The 24648-nt window shown below is 37.1% G+C and overlaps 1 protein-coding gene across 3 annotated transcripts; it reads left to right on the forward strand.

Annotated features, from left to right (window-relative positions):
• The first annotated feature begins 6446 nt into the window (after positions 1-6446).
• LOC131699133 (myocardial zonula adherens protein-like) lies at positions 6447-24451 on the forward strand. 3 transcript variants are annotated; one of them, XM_058995200.1, is made up of 14 exons: positions 6447-6890; positions 8139-8228; positions 13982-14068; positions 14872-15030; positions 15305-15397; positions 15913-16026; positions 16930-17082; positions 18202-18327; positions 18687-18815; positions 19613-19710; positions 21348-21453; positions 21932-22015; positions 22675-22781; positions 23208-24450. In XM_058995200.1, exons 1-14 carry the CDS (start codon positions 6822-6824, stop codon positions 23329-23331), a joined length of 1539 nt encoding a protein of 512 aa, XP_058851183.1. In that variant the 5' UTR covers positions 6447-6821; the 3' UTR covers positions 23332-24450. The 3 variants fall into 3 exon arrangements, with proteins under 3 accessions (XP_058851183.1, XP_058851184.1, XP_058851185.1); XM_058995201.1 differs by having other exon boundaries at positions 6855-6969; positions 23208-24451; XM_058995202.1 differs by lacking the exon at positions 6447-6890 and having other exon boundaries at positions 8189-8228; positions 13982-14093; positions 23208-24449.
• Positions 24452-24648: the final 197 nt, after the last annotated feature.

Genomic DNA, 24648 nt, shown 5'->3' on the forward strand with positions numbered 1-24648 from the left:
TGCCCACTGCAGCATTACAAGTCATTATTGGAGATGCCAAAACACTTATCTTTAAATATTTGTGCCATGTCTCAGAAAAAGTTTGTTCTTAAGGGTGTACAAATGTCTGGTACCACCTTGAGAATGCAGTTTAAAAAGTGGCAATCTTGAGTAAATAACAGATTTTAATCTGAAGTATGTGGGGATTGTTAGCTGAGATTATTCCTTTCAACTAGTTCTGGGAACATTTCAGTAAAATGTTGGCTCCTAAGCAGTCTTCATACCAGTAATTGTGTTTTTATTTTATATGGTTCAGTAGTTCATTTTCTACCTAGTGTTTGCAGCTTTCTTTGAAAATAACATGTTTTTGCAGTCTCTGCTGCCCCCTAGCTGTGGCTAACAAAATAGGCTGCCTGATAAGGAAGTATTGGTCTGTTTATAGTATTTTGAAGATGACCTATATTGATGTAATGTATTGTTCTATTCAGTGAAATGCCATCTGAGTTCATGATTTGTAACAAGATTTAGAATCTTTAGTTGTCTTTTAATGCATTAATTAATTAGAATGTATTTAAGTACCGGTAATTTGAATTACAATGTAATGTATTTCAACACATTTATCATCTGTTAATGTAGTTTCTGGTTTGCAGTGCCGTGTTAATCTCATAAGGTACAAATCAGTGACATAAAAGGACTTTTTTATTTATTTATTTTTTTTTAAGTGTGTCTGACTTTTTGCCTTCATGCGACAGCCAAACATGAAATATTTACTGTGGAATTGTTTTTATCATTCTTGAAACCGCCATATATTTTCAGAAATTCTATTTTCCTACTTTGGCATCCAACAGCTTTAAACTACTGTGTATTCAGCAAAACACAGGATCCTGCTGCTGCTGCTGCCTTTCACTCTTCAAGTAACGCTGTGACAGGTCTGTCTGGCTCGAATTGTAATAACCAAAGGAAAAAACAAGAATATTATTATCTTAATTCAAGCAGTAGAGGGCAGCACATTGCAAATTCTCAAACTGTTTTTATTTTTGTTTGTATGTGTTTTTGAGAACAACTGGACTTCATCGTATGTTCCAGAACTTGGTCCAATCAGATACAATAAACACCTAAATTATTCCCAGGAGCAACATCAGGGAATTTCTAATGAACGCAAGATGAAGTCAGATAGAAATCTTTCATTGGCACGCAATTTAAGAACACCAGTATTGAACAGAAAACAGTTCTGTGGGATAGTTGTGGTTCTAGGCAGATTAAAAAGGTTTAGTAAGTGGTTTTTTTTTTTTTCAAAAACAAGTTTGCAGTTATGTGTGTCTAACTGTTTGAAAAGGAGACACCCTCACATACAGCCACACACTTTTAAAGTTGATGACTACAGTATTAGTTTGCCATTTTGAAATAGTCTGTAAGCATTGCCAGTCTTGTAAACTGTTAAAGGAATGTGTTCAGAACTTTGCTGTCTGCAGGTAATGCAATTTATTTAAGAGAATCAGATCTTGTTTGTTTTATGAACACAATGTGTAAAATGTAAGCTTTTAAGGATAATTCTAAAGTGTACATACAGCCTTCTGCCATTGTACCCTTATTGTATTGCTGGGGTGGGGTCTAATGCAAAAAATAATGAGGCATCACATGTTTAAGTTTACCTGCTTAATTTGAATAAGAGTTTAGGTGGCACCCAATGGTGAAAAATTGCTATTTGGTCATATCTTTTCACACTTGCAATACAATGATCATGTAATTCTTGCTAATGATGATATCAAATATCAGATGCCTTTTTGTCAATGGTCTCTTTTGAAATAACCAGCAGATAGCCAGAACCTTGGATTGATGATAGTGATACCATTTTATTAAGCACCGCAAAACTCAGAATTCAGAGCTTAGCGCTTCATCAGAAGTCATCCTGAACAATTGTGTCTTTAATGTGGATTTGAATGCGGTCAGGAATCGGATCTCACAGAGCTGATTGCCAACCACTGACTCGCCAAACACCTTTTTAGGTTGGTTCTTCTTTCTGAAAACAATCTAATGTGAAAGAGCAGTTAAGCAACTTCAGAGAAGGAAAGGTCTCTGGTATCCATGATATGGTTACAGGGCATTTCTGTTTGCACAAGGTGGCATTGACACTGGAGGTTGGTTTCTATGGTTTGGATTTGTTTCAGCCCCCTTTTAATCTCCTGATCAGGCCCTGAAGTAATGAGAACGAAGGGAAACAACTCTGTTGCTTTTGCAGCCATTATCTTGTGCCTTTGTACTGCAGAAGGCTATTCACTCTGAAAATGGGAAATTTGAAACACATTTCAAGTCATGTGGAACTGTGCCTGCTCGGCTCTTCTCTTTTGAAGCAGCGAAATCTGTGTAAATATTTCTTCTGGGCAGCTCCTGAGGCTCTATTCAGTTATTGACATTGGTGGGAAATAAGAAGTGAACTCCAGCCTGTGGAAGACTTCTTAAAGTCGCCTGTCCTGCATATAAAGAGACCTCTCCAAAGTGTTTACATAGTCAAACACAGGCTTGATATTTACAGTACATATCCCTTAATGTTCGCTAGTCATCAAATGTCATTAAGTCTTTTAGCTTAATGACAAGCCCTTAATGCTGCACAAGGTAGAGTGTGCTGTTATTAGTTGACTAGCAAATCATATACTGTAGGACAGGCACTTCGCGATCTTACCAGTTTTCACTATTGCATAATGATTTGATGTAGTTTCAACCTGCTGCACCATATATAAATCCTATTTTCCCATTCATAAAAAGGTTCTTTTTGCTTCCCTACAATTCATTTTAAATGTATTCAAGCTGGAATACAGCTTGAATACAAATTGAAAGCACTGTAATTTCAAATGAATGCTTTTTAACTCTAAACCTTTTTGATTCTGGAGTTTCACACGGCCATAGAAGCAGAGACAGCCCTGGCTTCTGCACTGGTGTTTGGGATGCGGTGAATTTAAAGGGATCACCACCCTGGGGACCAATGCACTTTGTTCATAGAGTAGTACAGTGGGTAGCTCCCTAACGTCACACAGATCCAAGTGCTCTAGAGCAAAAGCTACAACAAGCCAAATAAACCTTTACCATCACTATGCATCAGAATACAAAACATTTCCAGACATGCATCATACAATGCATTAGACCGACATCTGCCGACAAGGTAGCCTCAGTTAAGTCAATACCCAAAACCCCTTTCTGCCTATTGAAGTTCCACAGTATGCAGGCCTGGTCTATGGTGTGGAACTAACTAGCTTACAAGCATTCGAAATTCACTTAGTTCAAAATATTAAGACTTGACTAGAAGTTTTAACGCTGTGGTCAGTTTGACTTTCTAACACCGTTAACATTCTAATTTATATTACCAGTAGGAATACTAACACTAGAAACACCTACGTCAGTCGTGCTAACAAAACTGGAAATGCGTGCTGGTGTAACAAATAACGCTTCTGTTGTGCAAACCACTGTTTTTGCATTTATTATTCCTTAAAGATCCACACAACACATTTACAGTACCTGCTATTACCAAAGAGCAACAGACACTCCCTTCTGAGTACTAGATACTGCAAGGCATATAAAATCATTACATTGGCTTTGTGACATTTTTATTAATAATGAGTTATGTTTAGTAGTTTTATAGTCATTTGAAACTTGTGCTGCCTTTGGGGCAAAACGCTCTCTAGTTTTTTTCAAACCCCTTGAAGCTATCGACTGTGGAATATGCATGTTAAAAAAACAACTTGGTAAATGTGTGCACACAGTAGTAAACCTGTCTGTCCAAATCATATGGCCAACCTTACATAACAGTGCACGTACATATGAAATACTGTGAGTGTGTAAAAATGTACGGAAGACATTTTAACTGTTAACTGAATGTCCTAAAACTGGGTACAGTACGAAGGGCCTTTTTCGTGTGTCTGTGCACAATGCATTTTAGCTGTTTGTTCCTAAAAACAATACATCGCTGTTAAAATATAAGTAGTTACACAAAGTGCACTTTATATGTTTTATGACCAAGGTGTGGACCATTGTGGTAAAAATCACAGCTTTATGAGTTTGTATTAGTGTTCAAACACTCAAGCAGACAGGTATAGGCCTCTCTGGTTATTACAATACATGGCTTGAACAAAAAAAAAAAACAACCGTGAAATATCTGAGGACAGTGAATTAATTAGTGCATGGAAAAGTACTGCATAATATAATTTTGTGAACCAAATGTGTGCTTTATTGAACCAGGAATGCTCTTGATTTGTTTCCTGGTAGAACATTTCCAAAGAGCACAAGCCTATTTCTGCTCATATTTTGTGTCTTTTGGTGTGTGCAATTCCACAGGAGTGCGGATGGAACCACTCCTCTTGAATAAAGAGAGACGCATCACCTAACTAAATAATAAACAATGAGGGGAACATCCAGCTCTGAATATCAAGGCATGGACAGAAGCCAAGGGCTGGGATTCCTCTCCCTTACATGGGCCCTTACTGGACTACACTGTGCAAATGAATACAACTACTGTACCGACTGTACTTTACAACCACACCCATATCTCTTTCAACATGAGGATAACCAGTCTGTGAAGAGTTTTGGCTCCATTGTCATGGTCTTTATAACCACAAGTTTCAAGTCTAAATATAAGAGATTTTTTTACATGACTGGTAATACTGGAACTGGGAAGGTAGGGTAATGCTCTGCCTGACAATTGCTAGAATAATGGTCACGGCAGTTCATTTTATATATACCATTTCATAGTATAGCTTTGGCCAAAAGTTTTGCATTGCCCTATACAATGAACTACTTTTGCTTCATGAAGTGGAATGGCTGTGTGGTCCAGTGGTTAAAGAAATGGGCTTATAACCAGGAGGTCCCCCGTTCAAATCCCATCTCAGCCACTGACTCATTGTGTGACCCTGAGCAAGTCACTTAACCTCCTTGTGCTCTGTCTTTCGGGTGAGACGTAATTGTAAGCTGATGCATAGTTCACACACCCTAGTCTCTGTAAGTCGCCTTGGGTAAAGGCGTCTACTAAATAAACAAATAATAATAATAATAATAACGAAACCTGCTGAATTATGTTATGTTAACATATTGAATTACATACCGCTTTGTAGTTTTCCATATACTTAATGGAAAACTGACATTTCAAAATCTAACATGAAATATTGTACTACTATTATGGTTTCCGGTAGACTTTTGTGATATAATTTCGTAGTTTCTTTGATTACATGATTAAATAAAAGATCAACATTTTGTTCATATAGTTTTTAAAAAAAAAATGTATTATGTCTTAATCCTAAAATTCTAGGTGATGCAATACTTTTGGCCATAGCTGTATATTTATTTTAATTAAGTATTTTGTTGTGTTCTGCAATAAATCCATTAAACATGTTAATAAAAAGAAGTAATGTCAGGTAAAAATAAAAAATAAAACATATCAGCAGTATGGTATGCTCCCTCTTTCTTAGGCATTTGTATGATTTCCATATTATTTTCATATTGTGAGTCCAGCAAATAGTGGATAAAATCCAATCCACGTTTTGAAATAAGCCTTGCAGCTGTAACCTGAACCTTCACAACGGCTTGTAAAAGTAGGCTGTAATACTCTATGCGGTCATTTTAAAACCTGGTCCGGATTTCTCTTCTGTGTGTGAGTTCTAACCTTAAAAGAACGTAAGCCTCCATTAAAAAATGTTATTTCTTTGAACATTCCTGTGTTATCAAATCTAGGACACTATGTACAGTATCAATCTTTGATTCTCTGCTTTTGTTTTTCAGCTGTGTTTTGCACATCAGGTTACTCTATGTGTCTGCATGTTGCACCTCTCATCTAACTCAACCATGCAAGGGGGGAAAAAAATAGTTTCTGCTAAAACTTGACCTTGACTGAGAATGTAATCTGTGATGTTCTAATATGAAGTTCACAATTGTCTTATTCAGAACTGTGTATTTTAAACTCAATGAGATGAGAACAGGTTGTTTTTAATGAAAGAAAGTTTGTGTTTCTGATAATGGTTTTCTGTCTTCCCTGTGGAAAGACTAGACTTTGGTTTGCGGACCCGGTTGATTCATACAGTATATACAGTGACGCCCTACCATAAAAAAAAAGGTGGGACTGTGGAAAGATTAATCACATTAGCAATTACATTACAGATATGCAAAATATGATGATTTTTAATTTACAGGTACTACATTTACCTGACCAGATCTGGCATTATGTCATACAATCATGGTGTTTGTTATAAGTGTAAACACAAAACAGCCTCCTAATGTCTGAAGTTGTTTGTTATGAATTATTAATATCAGAGGTAAAATTGTAATTAAAATAAAAGGACTCTCAAAACAAGGCCACTGCGGATTTCTGTATGTTTTTAATCCTACTTTCTTTTGCCTGACAACATAGAAAGATATGCAATATAAGCATGAGAAACACCCTCGGAAAACATTCTGAAAACATCACAGGTAAAATGTAGCCTGACAGGTCAGGTGAGAAGCCTGGCCTAGAGGTTCATTTTAGTTGCCGAGCAACTATAGAGAGACACTATCTTTCGGAGCTGGGATGTAGCCAGGTGCTGTCTCTCTGTACCACAGTCGAGCACTGTGAAGACATATGATAGCAATACATTTCTACAGCTCTGCTATTTAGCTCTGATACAGCATCATGGTTTCTCTTATCCTATAGACCTTTTTTCCCCTTATCTAGCCGAACAGGAATTTAATACAATTGTGAAACACATGAAGCTTACTTTCTGGGTGGAACCTTTCTTGCCTCAGGAAAAGCTGCAGCAGCTGGTGACAGAAGAGACTCCAGCCATTGTTTTTTTGTAGGTTGCAAGTTATCACATTTACTTATCAAAATGATAAGGTACAGTTCTGCGTCTGGTACTACAGTCACCACCTCTGATAGCCTGGACCAAGCCAGAAGTGTAAGTATGAAAAACAGTGCCATTTACAGGAATGGAAGGCGTTAATGTTGACAGCATTGTAGCTCTGGAAACTTTAAAGGTAGAGTAAAAGCATGCATTTATATGTGTGCATATTACTAAAACCAATAGGCACTTTTGAAAGTTGTTGTTCTATTTGTATTTCCACTGTTGGAATAAATTAAATAATTGTTTGAAATGTATTAATCTAAACATCAGATTGATCACGGTCCCTTTTGGAAATCTTTTTGTTTGGGACTTTAATACTCCTTGATTCTTTAATGATTTCGTATTTTCAGTGTGTCGGGTTTAGCTTTTAAATGAATGTGTTAATAATCACGCTCTCTATTTGCATCTCTGTAATAAAAAGCGTGCCCATGTTGATGGTTATACCGAGTATGTTAATGAATCCATCTTTAGTGTATCAGATGTGTTGGTATTTCCTGTAAAATGTTAACAAAACCAGCATGTGGGTGGACAGGGCTACCAGTGTGTACCATGCTGCTCACCATCTGGGAGTCATGATTACTGTAAGATATTATCTACAGAACACCAATTCAGGACATTATTTTTGTTGGTACTATTGCATTGTTGCTTTTACAAACATGTTCAGTGCAAATGCATTCTACTCCTTGTTTTTATGCCCTGTGAATGCAGTAGTTCGATGTGTTCGGGGTAATTCACAGGGACCAAGGGGTGCTTTGTTAAGATAGCAGGAGCATTTCTGTTTAGTTTGCAAAGCTACAGAGTGACAAGAGAACTTCCTGGATTTAGCACATGGGTCTACCTGCAGCTGAAACTACTTGTGTTTTTGATCAATTAGTGTGTACGCAACTGTGGAGAGATCTAGTAAACAGAAACCAGGAATTATGTTTTAGCATAAAATTGAATAATATTGGCAAAAAACAAAACACAGGTTTTATCTGTCTTATATATTTGAGTACAATAAATACTTGCTGATTCCAAGTTTAAAACCTGCGAATTAAGAGCACAATAATACACTGTGTGTAGGGTCACTCTTATTGTATTGTCATCTCGGGTAGTGAATGTTTGCACAGGATGACATCTGTACATGATAAGATGAACTGCAATTTTCATCAATCTTTAACAGTGATTTGTTGAGCATCTTGCAACAACTGAAAATAAGTAAAACCCTTGTAGTTTATGCATATGTAAATTATCACTACTAGATCTAATAGAATAATGTAACTACGTGGAATAACATTTGACCAATCATCTAATGTCATCTAGAGGGGTGTCCGCACCATGCGACTGACTCTCCAGGCTCACGACTCTTCCCCGGTACAGGATGAAGCCACGAAGAAAGGAAAAACAGACAATGTAAGTAAGCTAAACAAAAGGAAACAGGTTTTATCAAGGTGTATTTTCGGGAAACAACTTGCTTAGTCACATGATCAATGAGTCACATATTCAAAGTATCCTAATTGGTCAAAAAGCATTTTCTCAAAGGTTGAAGTCATATACTCTGGGGAACCTACTTCCTTGTGCTGGACTGGACTCCAATCAATGTAAATATACCCTACAATTGAGTGTTATCCAGATCCATCAACCATCAATTGTGTGATGGGTAGTGTTGGGTGATACACTGCCATTACAGAGTCTGCCCCCTGTTGGTGAGATGAGATACGGTTAAAAGCTCTAAAACTCTGAATGCAGACAAGCCTGACTCTTTAGCATTGTGCGGGTCGCAGGTTTGTACCCAGCCTCCACCCTGCTGCGGTACCAGATGAAAACTCGGCATACAGGCTTTGAATAATCAGTGACATTCAAAGCACTTTGATAAAGAACAGAGCAGCAGTAGTAAGAGGATGAAAATGTGCTGAGGCTTAACCAGTAATTATGGGAATTTAACATTTACAGCTGATAAAATCTTGGGCATTGCCAGTCAATTTGAACCTAATTGGTCTCCAGTTGTTGGCGGACAGCTGCTAACATTCATTTCTTGTATCATGCTGAAAGGGTGAACCCTGTTAGTGAGAGGATGTAAATTAATGAGGCATGTATACCAGAGCAGAGAGGACATATTGCTCATGGCTTTCATTATTACAACCCATTAATTTCATAAACTTCTGCTGATGTGCTTAGAGAGGTAACATGCATGCAGGGTAGAGTGTTTCACTTTGTCTGACCTGGGGTGTGATCAAATACAATTGATCTTCAGGTAAAGTCTGGGAGAACATCCAAAACATTTGACTTACAGGTCTAGCTGGTGAAGATTGAACTGAAACTCAGATAACACCCACTAATGCTTGTGTAGTGTCATACATGCAATAGTTATGACTGATGATAACTTTCCCTTGTTGTTGCGTATCAACTCTTCATGCCCAGGATTTTCTGGTTCCCTGTCTTAAATCCACACCTTGTTGGATTAAATCCTCTTTTAAAGGGGAAGTCTTATTATCTTGGGTTAATTATTTGAGTTATGTTTCAATGTGTATTGTGACTAACAGTTCTAAATGGCTACCTTTGCTTTAAAGCAACGTGTTTATTTATCCTATAATCAGACATGAATTTGATGAAAGGCTTGTTGTTCATAATCTGCTGAATACATTGGGGAGGGCACATAGCTAATAATCCTATGGGGTATCATTTTGTAGAATGCTTTCCTATGCTGTTCTATTCGTTAACCAAACTTGGATATGCTTAAAAACAGTAGACTTCACTGCTGATAATATACCACAGTGAGATTTTATTAAGGGAGACAGGATCGAGTGCAGTGTTTGGTGATTATGGTAAAGTGTGCTGTTAGAACACAATGAAAGCTGTGAGTTTATTGTTTGCATTGCCATTGGAAAATAAGTCTGTATTTTGTAGTTAAGGTTTTGAGATAAACAAGCAGACTGCTGGCTATAGATACCATCCCATTCCCTAAAGGATTGATCCCATTGTGAATTATGCAGCCGTCCAAGGTGGAGTTATTTTGGTTCTGATTTCTTGCCTTCCTAATGACAATGCTCACTGTTGCCAAGGTTGTGATGTTAGCTAGCAGTAATGCCAAGTTGCCAGTAGGACTGCAAAGCCGCAGCATGTGCGCGCAGGTTGATTCTGATGACTCTTTGCTCCCATTCAGCTGTAAGCAGGTACTGTTCAAATGGGGATTGTGTTTTTATCTGAACTGTCTCCTTTAAGGAAAGGTGTAGGCTTGTATTCCTACTCGGCTTCTAAAAGAAAGATACTTGACTTACACACGGCATTGAAACACTTGATTATAGATACCATTGTGAAATACCTTTTGACTAAGCTCATGACACAATAAATGTTTGGAATAGTTTTTGAATAAGGTATTTCACGCACGTCATTTCTGGTGCATAGTTTAGTCATTCTGAAATAACTAAAGCGCAGAGAATGAAGGAAATGTGGATAAGGACTGTCAGTTATTACAGTATAGTATGACTAAATCTAAACTGACAACATGCACCAATACATTTAGATTTCAATAAAATAAAAGGTGGATGAAAAGATAAAATGGAATACAAATAATTTGTACCTTTTTAATTATAAACTGTTTACCACTAGCTTACCAACACAAATGCTTTAGCCGAATAACACAAGAACAAAAGTTTCTTATTTTGTTAATGGCTAGTTAGTATATACTGTGATCTTATTTTATAAACTTTTTTTTTTAAAAGCATAACATTATTTACATTATTTGCACTTCGAAAGGTATAACTGTAGCATTTTTTGTTATAATAGTTTATAACTAGCTTGCTGTATGTAAACTAACCATTAATGAAGCGTCATGAACAACACCTGAATGCATGTTTGTAAGCGAGCTGTTAACAGTTAGCAAACAAAAACAAATAGCTGCTTAAAAGAAAGCATAACTGAATTGGAATGTACTTTATGTAATAAGGTGATGAAAAACAGGAGCCCTTTCATGTAGAAAATGTTTCAGCAAAGTCTTGTGTGGGAAAGAAGTGGTGCATTACACACACGACAGGATATAGGGGCACAACCAAACAGAAGGACAAACAGTTGTTAAAATATATAAATTGGTGTAGGCAAGGTTTTGGCAAGAGGACAAACCATGGCTGCTGACCCATGAACCATATTATACAGTAGGCGTCACCTTTTTATTGGTTGTAAATGTTTGGCTGGGAAGCCACCTTCCCAGACCCCTCCCATAACAAACAATGAAATGCTGTTTCATAAATGATAAATTGTTTTGTTTGTGGGCTGTCCTAGTGAACTTGGATCAATTTCATTTGCATTTTAAACAAGTTACCCTTGGTACTGTATAAAATAATTTGTATAAATTAGAATAAAATAGTAGGTTACAGTATGTAGTAGATATACAGTGTATGTTAAGATGTATGAACAGTATGTGTATATGTGGTTTTGAAAATAGTGCTATCAGTCCTATAGTTTATACAACATCTCCAGTGTTCTTCATAATGATATTTTACTTTTGCAGAAGCCTACGCTTTTTCTTTTTTTTTGGGGCAGCCGAATGAAACAAAAGGACATTGTTGTAAGGATGACAAGCGAACAAGAAAAACCTGGTGGGCTTGATGATACTTGGGAGATTGCTGAGCAAAGCCAGGCGAGCAGAATTAGCTTGTGTTGCAGATTAGTTGGGTATTACATAACATGAGTGACAATAGCAGAGATGGCAAATGCAGGTTAGAAAGGAGGGCTTGTAACTGAACACTCAAGAGTAGGTTGTTGCAGATCGCATTTATTTACAAGTAAATAATAAACAAGAGTGTGCAGGGTCTCTGAGGAACAGGAATACTAGAGCGCAGTCTTCATTGATCCTTTCAAGGAAAGTACAGCCTCAAGGAAAGTACAGTGTCTAGTTCAGATGAGGAGAGTCATCTCATAATGACTCTGGAGAAGGTGTGATGGCCGTGTCACCCTGGATTCTGATCAGAGCAAGGCAGTTGCACAGGGTTAGTTCTGGACCGATTTAGACTGCAGATCTGCAGTCAAGTCTGAACTGCTTCTCAACCAGGTACAAACATGGAACTGGTGGCTCAGTAGATCAGAATTCAGCCAACTCTGTACATCAGAAGCCTTATGAAATAGAGATTATTTTGCATGAGCTTAGCAAGCAAGAGGCACCAAAGTTATCACATGAATGTTTAGGAGCAAGACCTGTTTTTGGTTTCAGTGTGTGAGCTGAACTTGTAATTAAAGAGTTATCGGCATACTTGGGAGCAGTGCCTGGAGCTAAGAGGTTGTGGCCTGTCACAGGCGAGGTATTCTGTCATAGACAGATGCGTGCTTGATTTGCCTCATTGTTGCTGTTGTATTTCTACAATAATACGAGCTTCCCACCTTTTAAAAAGCTGAGCGATGATTAATCTTTTACAATACAATATGTTACCAGTTTATTTACCGTGAAGAGATAGCAAAGACAGCTTTGTGTGTAACAGAGCCTTCTGATGTCTGTTTTTTTTTTTTAAATCAGGTGTAGTCTTCTTGTTTTGTACATTTTTTCGAAGGCTGTCTGTAACGTGCATTTTAGAACACACTGGTGTGTTGAATGACAATGTTATTAGAAACAGTAAACATTTGCTTGCACATCGCATGTGGAACAGACACCATATCCATTGTGTGTTACACTGGTATGTAGCTTTACATTTGAGTGTTACACAGAAGTTCAGGATTTTGTGCCAGTTCCTCCTACTGGACTCAGAGAATATTACGAGGCTGTTTAAATATCAATGCAAATACAGAATGAATTACCATAACATTTTCCGTCATCCTCCTGCTCACATATGTAACTGAGATGGATTTACCAGTGAGCAGGAGGATGATGGGAAATGTAGTTCTGAGAGGTCCATGCGGGTACATGTGCAGCCATCTTGAGGCTGGGAATGCAATTTAAAAGTTTAAAAAAGTGGTCAAAATGTAAAAAAAAAAAAAAAAAAAAATACACACACCTTTACGTAAACAGTTGTAGCAACACATGGGAACATGTAACACAGTAAAATAAAAAGGTCCTTATGTACCCTTTAAGTGAGTCTGTAGTGTCTTTTTTTGTACTTTTTTTTTTAATCAAGTGTAACAATAGTAATTCTGTGCGACTAAGATAACATTTATTTTGCTTTGCTGAAACGTTTCAAACACTGGTGCTATTGTCCTCCTGGTTTTATCTCTCCTTTGCGTTACTCTGATTAATCCTCTGGAGCAAAATATGTCCCTGAGCCAGAGATACCATTGTCTAAACATTTATTCAGCTCAAACAGTATCCTCTTTTAATATGAGAAAAAAGATCATTATTTAAGCTCATTTTTCTTACTTTATTATTTAGCTTGTAATCTGCACCATATCCTTCACACTTATGATCCGTTAGTTTGGCCGTTCATCTTTAAGTAAGGAAGGATGTTTTAGCAGTGTAGCATATTGGAATTTCACAGGTATGAAGGTGCCAGTAAGGAGTTATCTAGTTACAAAGCATTTTGCTCGATAAAACTGTGCCATATTGCATGAAGATTAATTTAAACAATGGATATCGGTCATTAACTATTAACTACATATTTTAAATCAGTAGTTTGTTTACTTAAAAAAAACTGTATTTAGGTACCTTTTTTAGAACTGACATATTCTTTTTGAGAATTATGGCTCAATGTGATCCTCAAATTAAAAAAAAAAACAACCTCAAATTAAAAATAAAGTAAAACAAACAATGAAATAGTGTGGCAACATTACATTCCCTGGTGTGACTGCTCAAAACATGTTAACAATTTTGATATACCTATACTGAGCCCTGTGACACCAGAGGCACACTCACTTCACATACAGTGCCACTAAAAGTAAAGACATTTCTGTCTTGAAGAAGAACGACAACAAAAATAACAATCCTAAACAAATCTAATTAAAAGAACAGAAAGACACACACGGGCATGTATGACGAGAGACGGTATTTAGATACAAACAAGAAAGGAAGCTGTAGGTCATCGACACATCAACAGAAACAAAAGGGCCGCCAGCCACACCAGGCTGCACAGGAGATTCCTCACGCTCTCCAAGTGTCCTCATACTCTCTGGGTGTTAATTCTTTTTAAAAGGAGAATGGATTGTTCTTCTTCTAGACTAACCCTATGGTTATTTTCATCGCTCTACAGGAAGAGAAGCCAGTCACCCCGACCAGGAGAAGGAAGAATGGGCATGTCTACAGTGAGAGAACGGCCATCACTGAGACGCCCGTACTGGTAGAACTATTTCTCATTATACCTGGTATTGTTGGTTTGGCAACATATTTTTTTTTACATTTTTTTTAAAGATTGATTGCACATCCATGTAATCACCAATAAAATGTTGTTCCAAATATGATATTCCTACAGTTTGGCATTCTGTTTGGGTATGAATGTTCTGCCTTTATTATATAGCAGTAACAATAGGTTCTTTATCCTTCCTTAATTTTTATAGGGAAACTTGACTTACTATTATATCCTGCGAAAGCAACTTTCTAATGATGGAAAAGGGCAATTATGATGTTTGTTTGGCCATAGTATTGACTGTGATAGTTGTAGTTGGTACATTTGAAATAGCAAAAGGGGAGCTGGATTCTGTTACCAAGTTTGATTCTAAACCGGTGTTTCAAGATTACAGAGCTTTGGAAATTTAAACTGGATTTGCAACAACAACAAAAAATAATTTAATATTCAACTTGCATGCTCGTGATAAGAACTTATTCATATCAGCTTGAATAAATTATGTTTTAAATTCATAATACAAAAACATGCAACAACTAGTTTTTATTACCACCCAGAGCATGACTGTGATCCACCACGATGGTGGTGTTTGTAATACTACCTGAAGCATTATCTTTAAAATATTGATACAGTTCTTTTATGTGAAGCCAATGCAATCCGACATTGTAAAGGAGTGTAGAAAATGTGTGTCTGAAACCTGAGACCACCAGGTACTGGCGTCCTGTCTTTCTTGCAGTCAGCAGCACTTTACATGCAGCACTTATTCAGCAGTCCGGTGACAACATGGCTCTGCCTTTCAGCATCTCTCCAGTGTGTTGAATGGAGCCTCATCAGAGCCCCACAAGAGGGGCATGGTCTACGGGGTGGTACACAGGCCCGACGCAGACAGCCGGAGGGAAGTAGTGGTCCGTGAGTGGTCAGCAAACCAGCTGACAGATGAGATGAACTACATCAAAGAGGTGAGAGCCCTGCTCTGTGCTCAGTTATACTATAGCTGCATAATAAACTATTGTATTGTACTGCGTTAACATGTGCTCTGCTCTTGAAAACAGCCTCCACATTGCTGTACTTACTTTTCAGTGACAGTATCCTGTATTTAAGTACTTACCGTCTGTTCCCACCATCCTGAATACTATGGGACCAGTAAAGTGGTCCTGACGCCAGCGGTATGCGTCCTTTTCCTTTTCTTTCTGTGCAGCAGTATTTTTAATTTGTCTCCTTTGCTCAATACAGGTGAGAGTTTCCTTGGAGAAGGTTAGAGAGAGAATGTGCGGAGAATTTGGAGGAATACAGCAGAAAATGCAGCAGCTTTCGCAGGACATAAGAGTAAGTGAAGTTTCTAGTTGCATCTTTTGTGATGCCACAATGTGACAAAATATCAACAGCTTTCTCATGATAATATGTCCTTTAGTTCTTTGAGTCAGTGCTGTACTTTTGGAGACTTCATTTTTTTTTCTTTTTTATTCAATGCAGTGAATCAATGATCTTCATTCTTCCTTACAGCACTCATACATCCAGGATGATTAGAATGCCATCGTAGCTTCATCTTTTCTAAGCCACACAGCAGTACATTTAGCTTGCAGTGTTGCGAAATGAGCTATTGAGTTTCAGCCTTGTTTTATAAGCCTCTGACACCAGTTTCCACCTGACAACCTATGAACAATATAGAAGATGTCAAAAACAGAAAAGTACTTCTCTAGTGTGGCTGAAAAACTTTACTTGGCTTTACTGATGCTGAAAACTATTAAGGATAGGCATTGCTTCTGCAGCTATCTTGTGTGTTGTCATTGCTTGAAGCTGGACGGTGCAATTCTGCATAACGCTGGGTTCAATCTGTTTAGGTTGCGAATTCACAGCGGCAGTCCTTGCAGTCTGAAGTGAAGGTGAAGACAGCAGCACTTGAAAGCTATGAACAGATGAGCAGCTCGCTCACGTCGGTGACAATTGATTTGCAGGTGCAGTACATGATTAATAACTGTGTCATAGCCCACTGTCAGAGCCCTCGGGAACAACACAGAATCAGTTGTTGGCATATCTAGAGATTATGTAATTTATTCTTCCAAACAAAAGAAGTTTCGAGCTAAAGCAGTTTTTATTAAAAGTTTTTAAAAGACCAATTAAATCACAATACTATGAACCAGTCCGTGCTGGTAATCTTTTGCAGCACCAGTCTGAATCTGTATTCTGTAAGCAGTAAACTTCTGTTGTTGGTTTCTTTCATAACAATTTAGAAAATGTACATGTATCTGAAACTCAATTTAATCTATCAAAACAGCCTGAAAAAATGTATGAATACCTGAGTTAGATCTTTGTGAATAGTACCCGTTTTGATTTTATATGCATCATTTTTATATCATTGCAGCTATATATTTTAAACGTTCATAGAACTTTATGAACCTGAGTAGAAGTACTTTTTAAAAGTATCCAGCAGGATACGCCTAATTAAACATTTGGAATGTGTTTAATGGATTTTGCTCCCTTTGTCATAAATCTTTCCTGCTAATTCATATTTAAATATGTAGAAGAATGTTAATAAGATTTTGGCTAAGCCAGAAATCTGAAAACAGACTTGAGATTGTGTTTAGTGTTTCACAAGCTGAGATAAAGCGGGCCGCTGGCTTTGACAGAATTATGGTTTGTAAAAAGTACAAAATAGATCCAAAGTATAAAGGCTCACTGTATCTCAATAGTTTACCAACTAAGGGAAAACAGGCCAAAAAGGGTCAAACCCCCGCCACAGTCAACGCCATTAGAAATAGATAAAACATCAGGAATGTTACAGTTGCTTGGCAGACACAATCTTGTGGTCCAGGAAGCTGGCCATGCACCATTCATACCAATTTGTTTGCCGATTCCAGAAGTCCCTCGTGGACAGCAGCTTGGAGAGAAACGACATGAAACAGGCAATGAGGAGTCTGAAGGAGTCCTATGAGAATGCTGTGGAGAAACTGAAAGAAAAGGAGAGACAGCTGGAAGCAGCCCTGACAGAAAACGAGACCCTGAAACTCAAGGTACAAAAGAGTAGAACATCCACAATCCTATCTGCAAGACTAAACAACACAAAAAATGTTTGTTTTAATAAAAGTAATTTTTTGTTAATATGTCCCAATGTATCTGATAATATATTGGACAATCACACACTTAATTCACCCCTTGACTGCACTGCACTGCAGAGGGACTGTATATGAGCAGGCAGCCAGTTCAGCTCCATTACAGTGTTGGAGGGAATGGGAGAAATGAGAGAATTCCTACCTGCTTGGTTTCTGGAGCCACTTCTTCAGCATACTTTGCAGAGTTTGTTCTTAGGGGCCTGTTGGTTGTGACTTTGAACCACCAGACCAACTGAGTATTCAGTGTAACCACCTCTGCCAGTTCAAGGGACCTTCATATATATTATTTTATTTAGCAGACACCTTTATCCAAGGCAACTTACAGAGACTAGGGTATGTGAACTATGCATCAGCTGCAGAGTCACTTACAATTACGTCTCACCTGAAAGACGGAGCACAAGGAGGTTAAGTGACTTGCTCAGGGTCACACAATGAGTCAGTCGCCGAGGTGTGATTTGAACCGGGGACCTCCTGGTTACAAGCCCTTTTCTTTAACCACTGGACCACACAGCCTCCTTCATCATAGTAGGGTCAACTCAGTTCACAAGTCTGATCTTGACTCCAATAGGCAGCATTCTGGGAAGCTTTTCATAATGTCCTTTGAGGTCCAAACATTGCTTGATGTGCTACAATCATACTGAGCCTATTGTCAGGCTGACTGTCACATTAGAGTATGTCATTTTAATCAGAGTCAGTGTCCTGCTATAATGTAGTTTGAACAACTATTGACGTACCATAAAAATATAAACCTAAAACAAATGTTGTATTCTTTTAAACGGCACTATATAATGCAATTGCAAACAATGCAGAACAATGTAGTCTTTGTGCTTTGTGAGAAGTGAATATAGTAATCCTACACCACTGCTTCTTGTTTAAACAGGTAATGTACAGACTTCTTAATAGGGTGATTAGAATTACATTGATTGCTTTATGGCATAGATATGTATTTGCTGCTACTACCTGTTAACAACACTCCCAAGGCAATGCAATGTGTAACTGTGTTTTTACTGCGTGCATTAGGTAGAATCCTCCCAAGAATCGAATTCTCAGGTGCTCCAAGATATGACCAGAAAACTTTACAATGAATATGAAGACAAACTGGGGGAGGTGCAGCGCATACACAGGAGAGAACTGGAAGCTCTTCAGGTATAGTGTTGTTGTTTCCAGCATGTAATTATGAGACTGACTTCGATATTGTTTTGCCATCTGGTCTTGATCATTGGCTTTGTTCAGCCAGACCTGTTTAATAAGCATCTCTGCTAGGCATTGAATTCACCCCCTCCTGTGGCAGACAATAGGAAGTTCAGTTCAATAACAAGCAATGATTACCAAAATTTGATAAATTCAAAATATACCATGTGTATATTACCAATGTATTTACAAAAGTATTTGAAACTTCCTTAGACTGTCAGCTTGTAAATAAACTTGATGACCATTGTACATTATTATTATTATTATTATTATTATTATTATTTTAACATAAACACATTGTTTTCCCTGCAAAGGCCCAAGCCAATGAATATATTAGGCAGATTCAGGAGGCCAATGAGAAGGTGAGAATAGCAGAGGAGAAGATTAATGAGAAAGACCAAAGGATTGGTGAACTAGATCGACTCATCCTCTGCATGGGAGAGGTAAATACAGACCGCTGTCAGCTCATATTCAACACTGTAGAACCCACACAGGAACTGCACACAGATATCTGGAAAAAATCTGTGTAAGCAGGGGCGTGGGAGTGGACAATGCTCTGCCAGTAAACAAGGCGTCTTGGTTAGAGGATTCCGCTGTGTATATATAATAATGGCTTACTATTATTATATAAACACACATAGATATAGAGGTTAGTCAATGCATGCATCCAAACTTGAAGTGCGGGTCTTTCTGGAAAATGTAATTGAATGTCAATGATACAGTATTATTACTAAACACAAAGTCTGATACTGCGAGAAATAACACATCTCATAATCTGATAGCCTTACAGTACAAAAACAGTATTAGTATTTTATGATCAACTGTTTTTTATTTATTGTCGTAACTAATTAATGTATTAAGAAATATCTGTGTATAGTAAAACTTCTATTATCCAAACTAATTAGGCCAGGAAGTGTTTGGATAATTGAATTATGACAGTGACATTTTTTACATACCTTTCCCAATCAAAAAAAGATTTAATTCACCCCTTTACCTTTAAATATATAACCTACAGCACTGCACTGTTCTGTAAATACCACAGATTGAGGGCTGAATAGTGCATTTTTTAAAAACAGGGCAGAAGACCACAGCACACAACAAGACAGGTTAATAACGGTCTGTTTGGATACTCGAGGTGTTTGGATAATCGAGGTTCAGCTAATCAAAGTGTTACTGTACTTCCTCAGGCTCTCAATTCAATGCAGTGTCCCTCCAGTTAATAAATTTCTTGATGTTGCAGGAACAAAACCAGCTTCAGAGGAGCTTACAAGAAAATGAGCAACAGAGACAGAGACTGAGACAGACAGATGAGATTGACGGGCCAGAGAAAAGCAGGAGGTAAACCTCAGTTAGACCAAAACTTTTTTTTTTTTTTATACCAAAGAGGTTTCTTTTTTTAGTCCTCATCTGCCTGTAAATGTATATTATATGAGCTGTATTACACAGCAGGATAATATGAACCAAATGATGAAAAAAAACTGAATGAAAGCCAATAATGACGACCACACAGAAACAAACCATTGGAGATCATCTCCAGACCCCTCCTGCTCTATTTGCTTCTCTTTTTAAATCCTCTTTGGGAAACCATGTCTGGGGTGATGGGGTGTTTATCACAGAGCATAATTGAATCATCATGTTTCTATAAAGATTCCACGTATTAGCACAAAACAAAATACTGTTCTGCAGAAGGGAAAATGTGCCTGGGACTAATAACATGTTATGAGTCTGACCCAGCTGTTTGGCAGCGATAGGTACAAGAACAACAAAAGAACAAACACAATCAGTAAAGAAACCCTAAAAAAAACAACTTTGTTATGAAGACTTTGTGAGTTATTAAAGTCTGTTTTTATTAATTAAAGAATTACTTGTGATATCTGTTAACCCTTTCAGTCCTGGCGTAGTTCTTAAAGTACTGACACAACTTGAAAGTACAATTTGCCACAATCTATGTAAAAAGAAATGTTGTCCTGCTCTCGTGTATACTCAATAATGGAGATTTTTGAATTATATAACTTCATTTCACATTCTTCAGCTTGATAAAAATATTTCAGGGTTGAAAGGTTTAAAGAAGCCAGCCGTCAGGACCTGTTTCCTGAACATCAGACTTTACAGAGATCTGAGACTTGAGGTTGTTGTTATAGATCATCTATGGTACTGTTAAAATAGAATACACAATGGGCAAACATGAAATGCCTTGTGTCTCTTAGCAACGCTGCAGGCCATAGTGGTTCAAAACATGAGATATCAGACTCATGTTGCTCAGAAACTGACTTAGTAGTTGTTACAGCACTAAACAAGAAGAGCCAATCTATCCACAACAGGAAATGACCCTCACAGGTCTCTATTGTAGAAAACTGCATGACTAATGACATTCAATCTTCTAGCAATAAACCCAAACATCATATGGCCTTTTTCCATGCTCTGCAGTCATACCACATCACCTCATCATTTTGCCAGCCAGTCTATCAAATAAAAGTTGTGCAGCATTTTACTGTGATTTCATTATCATATTGTTAGACTTGGCCAGGTTATTTGTTCCTGTTTGTGTGTGTAACACCCTCCCTAGCTGCCATACCGTAAGGACCCTCAGCTCTAATTAAATACTAGCTCAAGATGTACAAACAATCATTAAACAATACTGCAAATGCACAGACCACCTACAGGAAAACTGGAAGTGGTTTTTTGAGTGAAACTCTAATATTATTAGATTTTGCATTTTGGAAGGTGCTTGTATGCATGCTACTCAAATTGTTATCTTTGATTTGGGGGTAACCTACATTTCAATATACAAAATATACAGAATCTTACAGTGTGTATTGAAATAGGCTACATACTGTGTTAAACAAATCCGGATATTAAAGGGTGTGTGTCATTTCATAGAAATACTATTCCTCATTGTTTTAATGACTTGCCAGCTTGGTGCTGCTTTATGTGGGTAGGTAGAGGTGGAGTTGTTTAAAGTCTGTCTTATTCAGGTCCCAGCTGCTGGAGGAGGAGGCTTCTAGTCTGAGGGAACGAATCAAACACCTGGACGACTTGGTCCACAACCAGCAGAGGAAAGTCAAGCAGATGATTGGGGAGGTGAGGAGCAGTTCAACTGGGGCTGATTGTGGGGAAGTGAGGTGGGGAAGCATATTAGTGTTGCTCTCTACATTGAAACCTGTAAGTGCAGCATTGTGCACTGAAGCCTGAGCAACACTGATATGCTTCCCCACCTCACTCTCTCTCAATAACCCCTCTTCAGAATATTGTGGAATAGGTAGCAAGTGTGGCAAACAATCTAATCAAATCAAACACAACAACAGAGAATCATTGAGAACACACATTCAGTTCAGTTCAGTTCAGTTCTAAATACCTCTGTTTGACAAGACCAACATTTCTAACAGAGTGTGTGAGTCTCTATTTTTGTTTTTGCTTAGATTAGATTGTTTGCCACACTTGCTACCTATTCCAGCAAACAATGATCCCCATGATAGGATATTCCACTACACACTAGTTTTTTTTTTACAACTGTGTCTCCCTTTCAATGTAACAAGCCTTTTTATCATTCTCCATGTAGATTGAAAATTTGAAGAGACAGATTGAGCAGAAAGACATGTGTATAGAACAGCTGCTGGAAAGAGTATCAATCGTGGACTGTGAGGTAAGGTCTGCCAGCTGCTTCTGTCTGTTTACCGTAATCTCCACAGGCCCTGTTCTGAAGTAGGGAAAAATGAAAAAAGGACTAAAATACAATTACAATTACAACAGTGTGATGTCTATCAGTGTATAAGTATCCGCCTTTGCACCTGCTTGATAATAGGGCCCCATGACCTGGAAACAGGAGGCTCCACTTGTTGTTCTCTCACAGCAGGTGTGGCTGTGAAAGTAGTTGAAGGTATGCTCATTGATCTGGTTCCAATTTCCTCCTTTTGATTTCCATCTTTCTTCACATTACTTCTCATAATTTAGCCTTCTAATGACACCTGCTGGATAAAATTCATAGCAATTTCACAGTCACTCCTACTCATTATCTGCGCATGTTACAGGAAGAAAGCGACAACCTACTTAAAATTGTTTTATTTCTAAGTCTTACACAGGGAACTATCATCTCATGTCTTTGAGTACCAGTACTATAACATTTAAGATATTGCTAACGTTACATTAAGATGTTGTAAAAGTCATCCACAACTCATGTTTGTGTCACTTGTTTTTCTTTAGGGTTTGAAAAAATGAAAAAAACAAAATATGTGAGTTAATAAGGTAAAAAGATGTTTGCCCAGGTACTTGGCACTGATGTTATTATTTTGCTGTGTTTCTTAGAATAAGGAGTTGCAAGACAAGATGGATTATTTGATGTCTCTTAGTAATACACCAAGAGATCATGTGGAAACTAGGGAAATTGGAGTTGAATGTGACCTCCCTTACAGGTAGGGAAATACTGTACCTGCTGTTGCCAGATTTATATATTATTAAGCAGAGAGAGATATAATCATTTTAAATAAGGTATATGTATATGTGTATATATATATATATATATATATATATATATATATATATATATATATATAGGTTTTGTGTGGATCTGTCGCTGTACTGTGTAAGGCATTAGCTTTTAATTTTCATTTAAAATACCAGTCCTGTACAGTATTTTGAATTTCTATGTATTTACAAAACAGAGTAAACATTCCAGCTTTCTTTAGTGTTTTCTTTTACTGAATACAATAGTAATAATTTAATATGAACTGGCACCAAAGAATGTAATTAAGTGTTTTAATACATATGTTTAATGAAGTACCATTTGTACCCACTGTGCTGAAGAGAACAGTCTCATGATTATCTATTTTATTTTTCAGCACACAAACACAAGCACAGATAGAAGCCCAGACACAAGAACCAACACAAAGAGCACTAAAGTACCCAGCAAGGACATACACACCGTACATGAGACTCATGGAACTTACAGGAAAGACTCCATAGCAATGAACAAGTGGTCCTTCCAACACTGTTATCTTCAACTGCACTGAACTATTGCTTTAAATATTATATACAAATGTGTTTACCTTGGTTTACTAACAGTTAGATAATACTGACTTTTTGATATATAAAACAGCTATTTTGCTGCAGGTCAAGACACTTAGATTTTATATCTTTAAAAAGCTGATTGCATTAAAATGAAATGCCATCAAAATATAAGCAAAGTGAAACTGCCTTGGAGCTCTGTTTTAATGCTCTTAATCACATCAGCTGTTTATATACTGCCTCCTTCTGGATTATTAAAAAAGGACCCTTTGTGCACCAAGGTATCTACAATAGGTCACTTAAACAGGGCCTTGTCTGATAATGTATGTTTATCATTATTTATATAGGGAATTAAACTAAATGTGTCAATTACCTTAATATTTGGCTTTGCAATCCAAAAGACAGCCTGTACAGAAATGATCTTGCCAGATGGATTGCATAGAGTAGTAAACACTGCCTTTGATGTGATTTGATTGCGTTTGAAGCCCCCTGTATTTAAGAAAGCATATGACTCTGGTATGGAAATTGCAATAGTATAATCATTATTTAATTTGTATATATGCAGAAAAGGCAGATGGAAGTAGCAATGGAATCGTGTTTTAAAGAGTGTAGCTACAGTATTCAATCAGAAGTCAAAATACTCTTTAGTGTACTTTTAGCTTTGATACTGTCATTGTTTCAGCAATATGATATCCATGTTTTCAATTTGAAGCAGAACATGTTTAATTGATGCTGTCCATAACAACATTAAGTATGTAATATAAATATAAATATAATATTGAATGGCATTTTTGTACAGTAACAGTTATGCTGGCATTGATAACAATATTTATATTTAATACGGTATACCTCTCACAAGATGAAACTTAAGTTTTAACCAGTATCTTTTTTTTTCTCTTTACAATAACTGACAAAGCATGTAAATAAAGAATATGTATTTCAATCTTGTGCTTAATATATATTTTTAACTACACTTTGCATCATCTTGGTGAATTGTTTTCTTATATGTTGTATAGCAATATTATCATTGCATGTCTATCTACAAACTATATAATAAAAATACTTATTTTACAAAAACCTGTGTTATATTTTATTATTTTATTCAAAACATATGGCTGTCTTAAGAAAATGTTTTAGCTGTGCCTGCTGTTTTTTTTCTTTTTAATTACAATAAAACACTAAATAAAACACAAACATGTGGACCATCTTTTTAAGGCATTTTATACATTTGCCCGTATGTTTTTTAAAGCTGCTTCCCCTGTATTTAACAATTAC

This window comes from Acipenser ruthenus, chromosome 21 (assembly GCF_902713425.1).
Source record: "Acipenser ruthenus chromosome 21, fAciRut3.2 maternal haplotype, whole genome shotgun sequence".
NCBI classification, from domain to species: Eukaryota; Metazoa; Chordata; class Actinopteri; order Acipenseriformes; family Acipenseridae; genus Acipenser; species Acipenser ruthenus.

Bases quoted from the DNA above. Each gene is read 5' to 3' on its own strand.
- LOC131699133 (XM_058995200.1), top strand. From the start codon at position 6,822: ATGATAAGGTACAGTTCTGCGTCTGGTACTACAGTCACCACCTCTGAT. The intron at 8,229-13,981 runs GTAAGTAAGCTA...ATCGCTCTACAG, and splicing joins AGAAAGGAAAAACAGACAAT to GAAGAGAAGCCAGTCACCCC. The intron at 22,016-22,674 runs GTAAGGTCTGCC...TGTGTTTCTTAG, and splicing joins TATCAATCGTGGACTGTGAG to AATAAGGAGTTGCAAGACAA.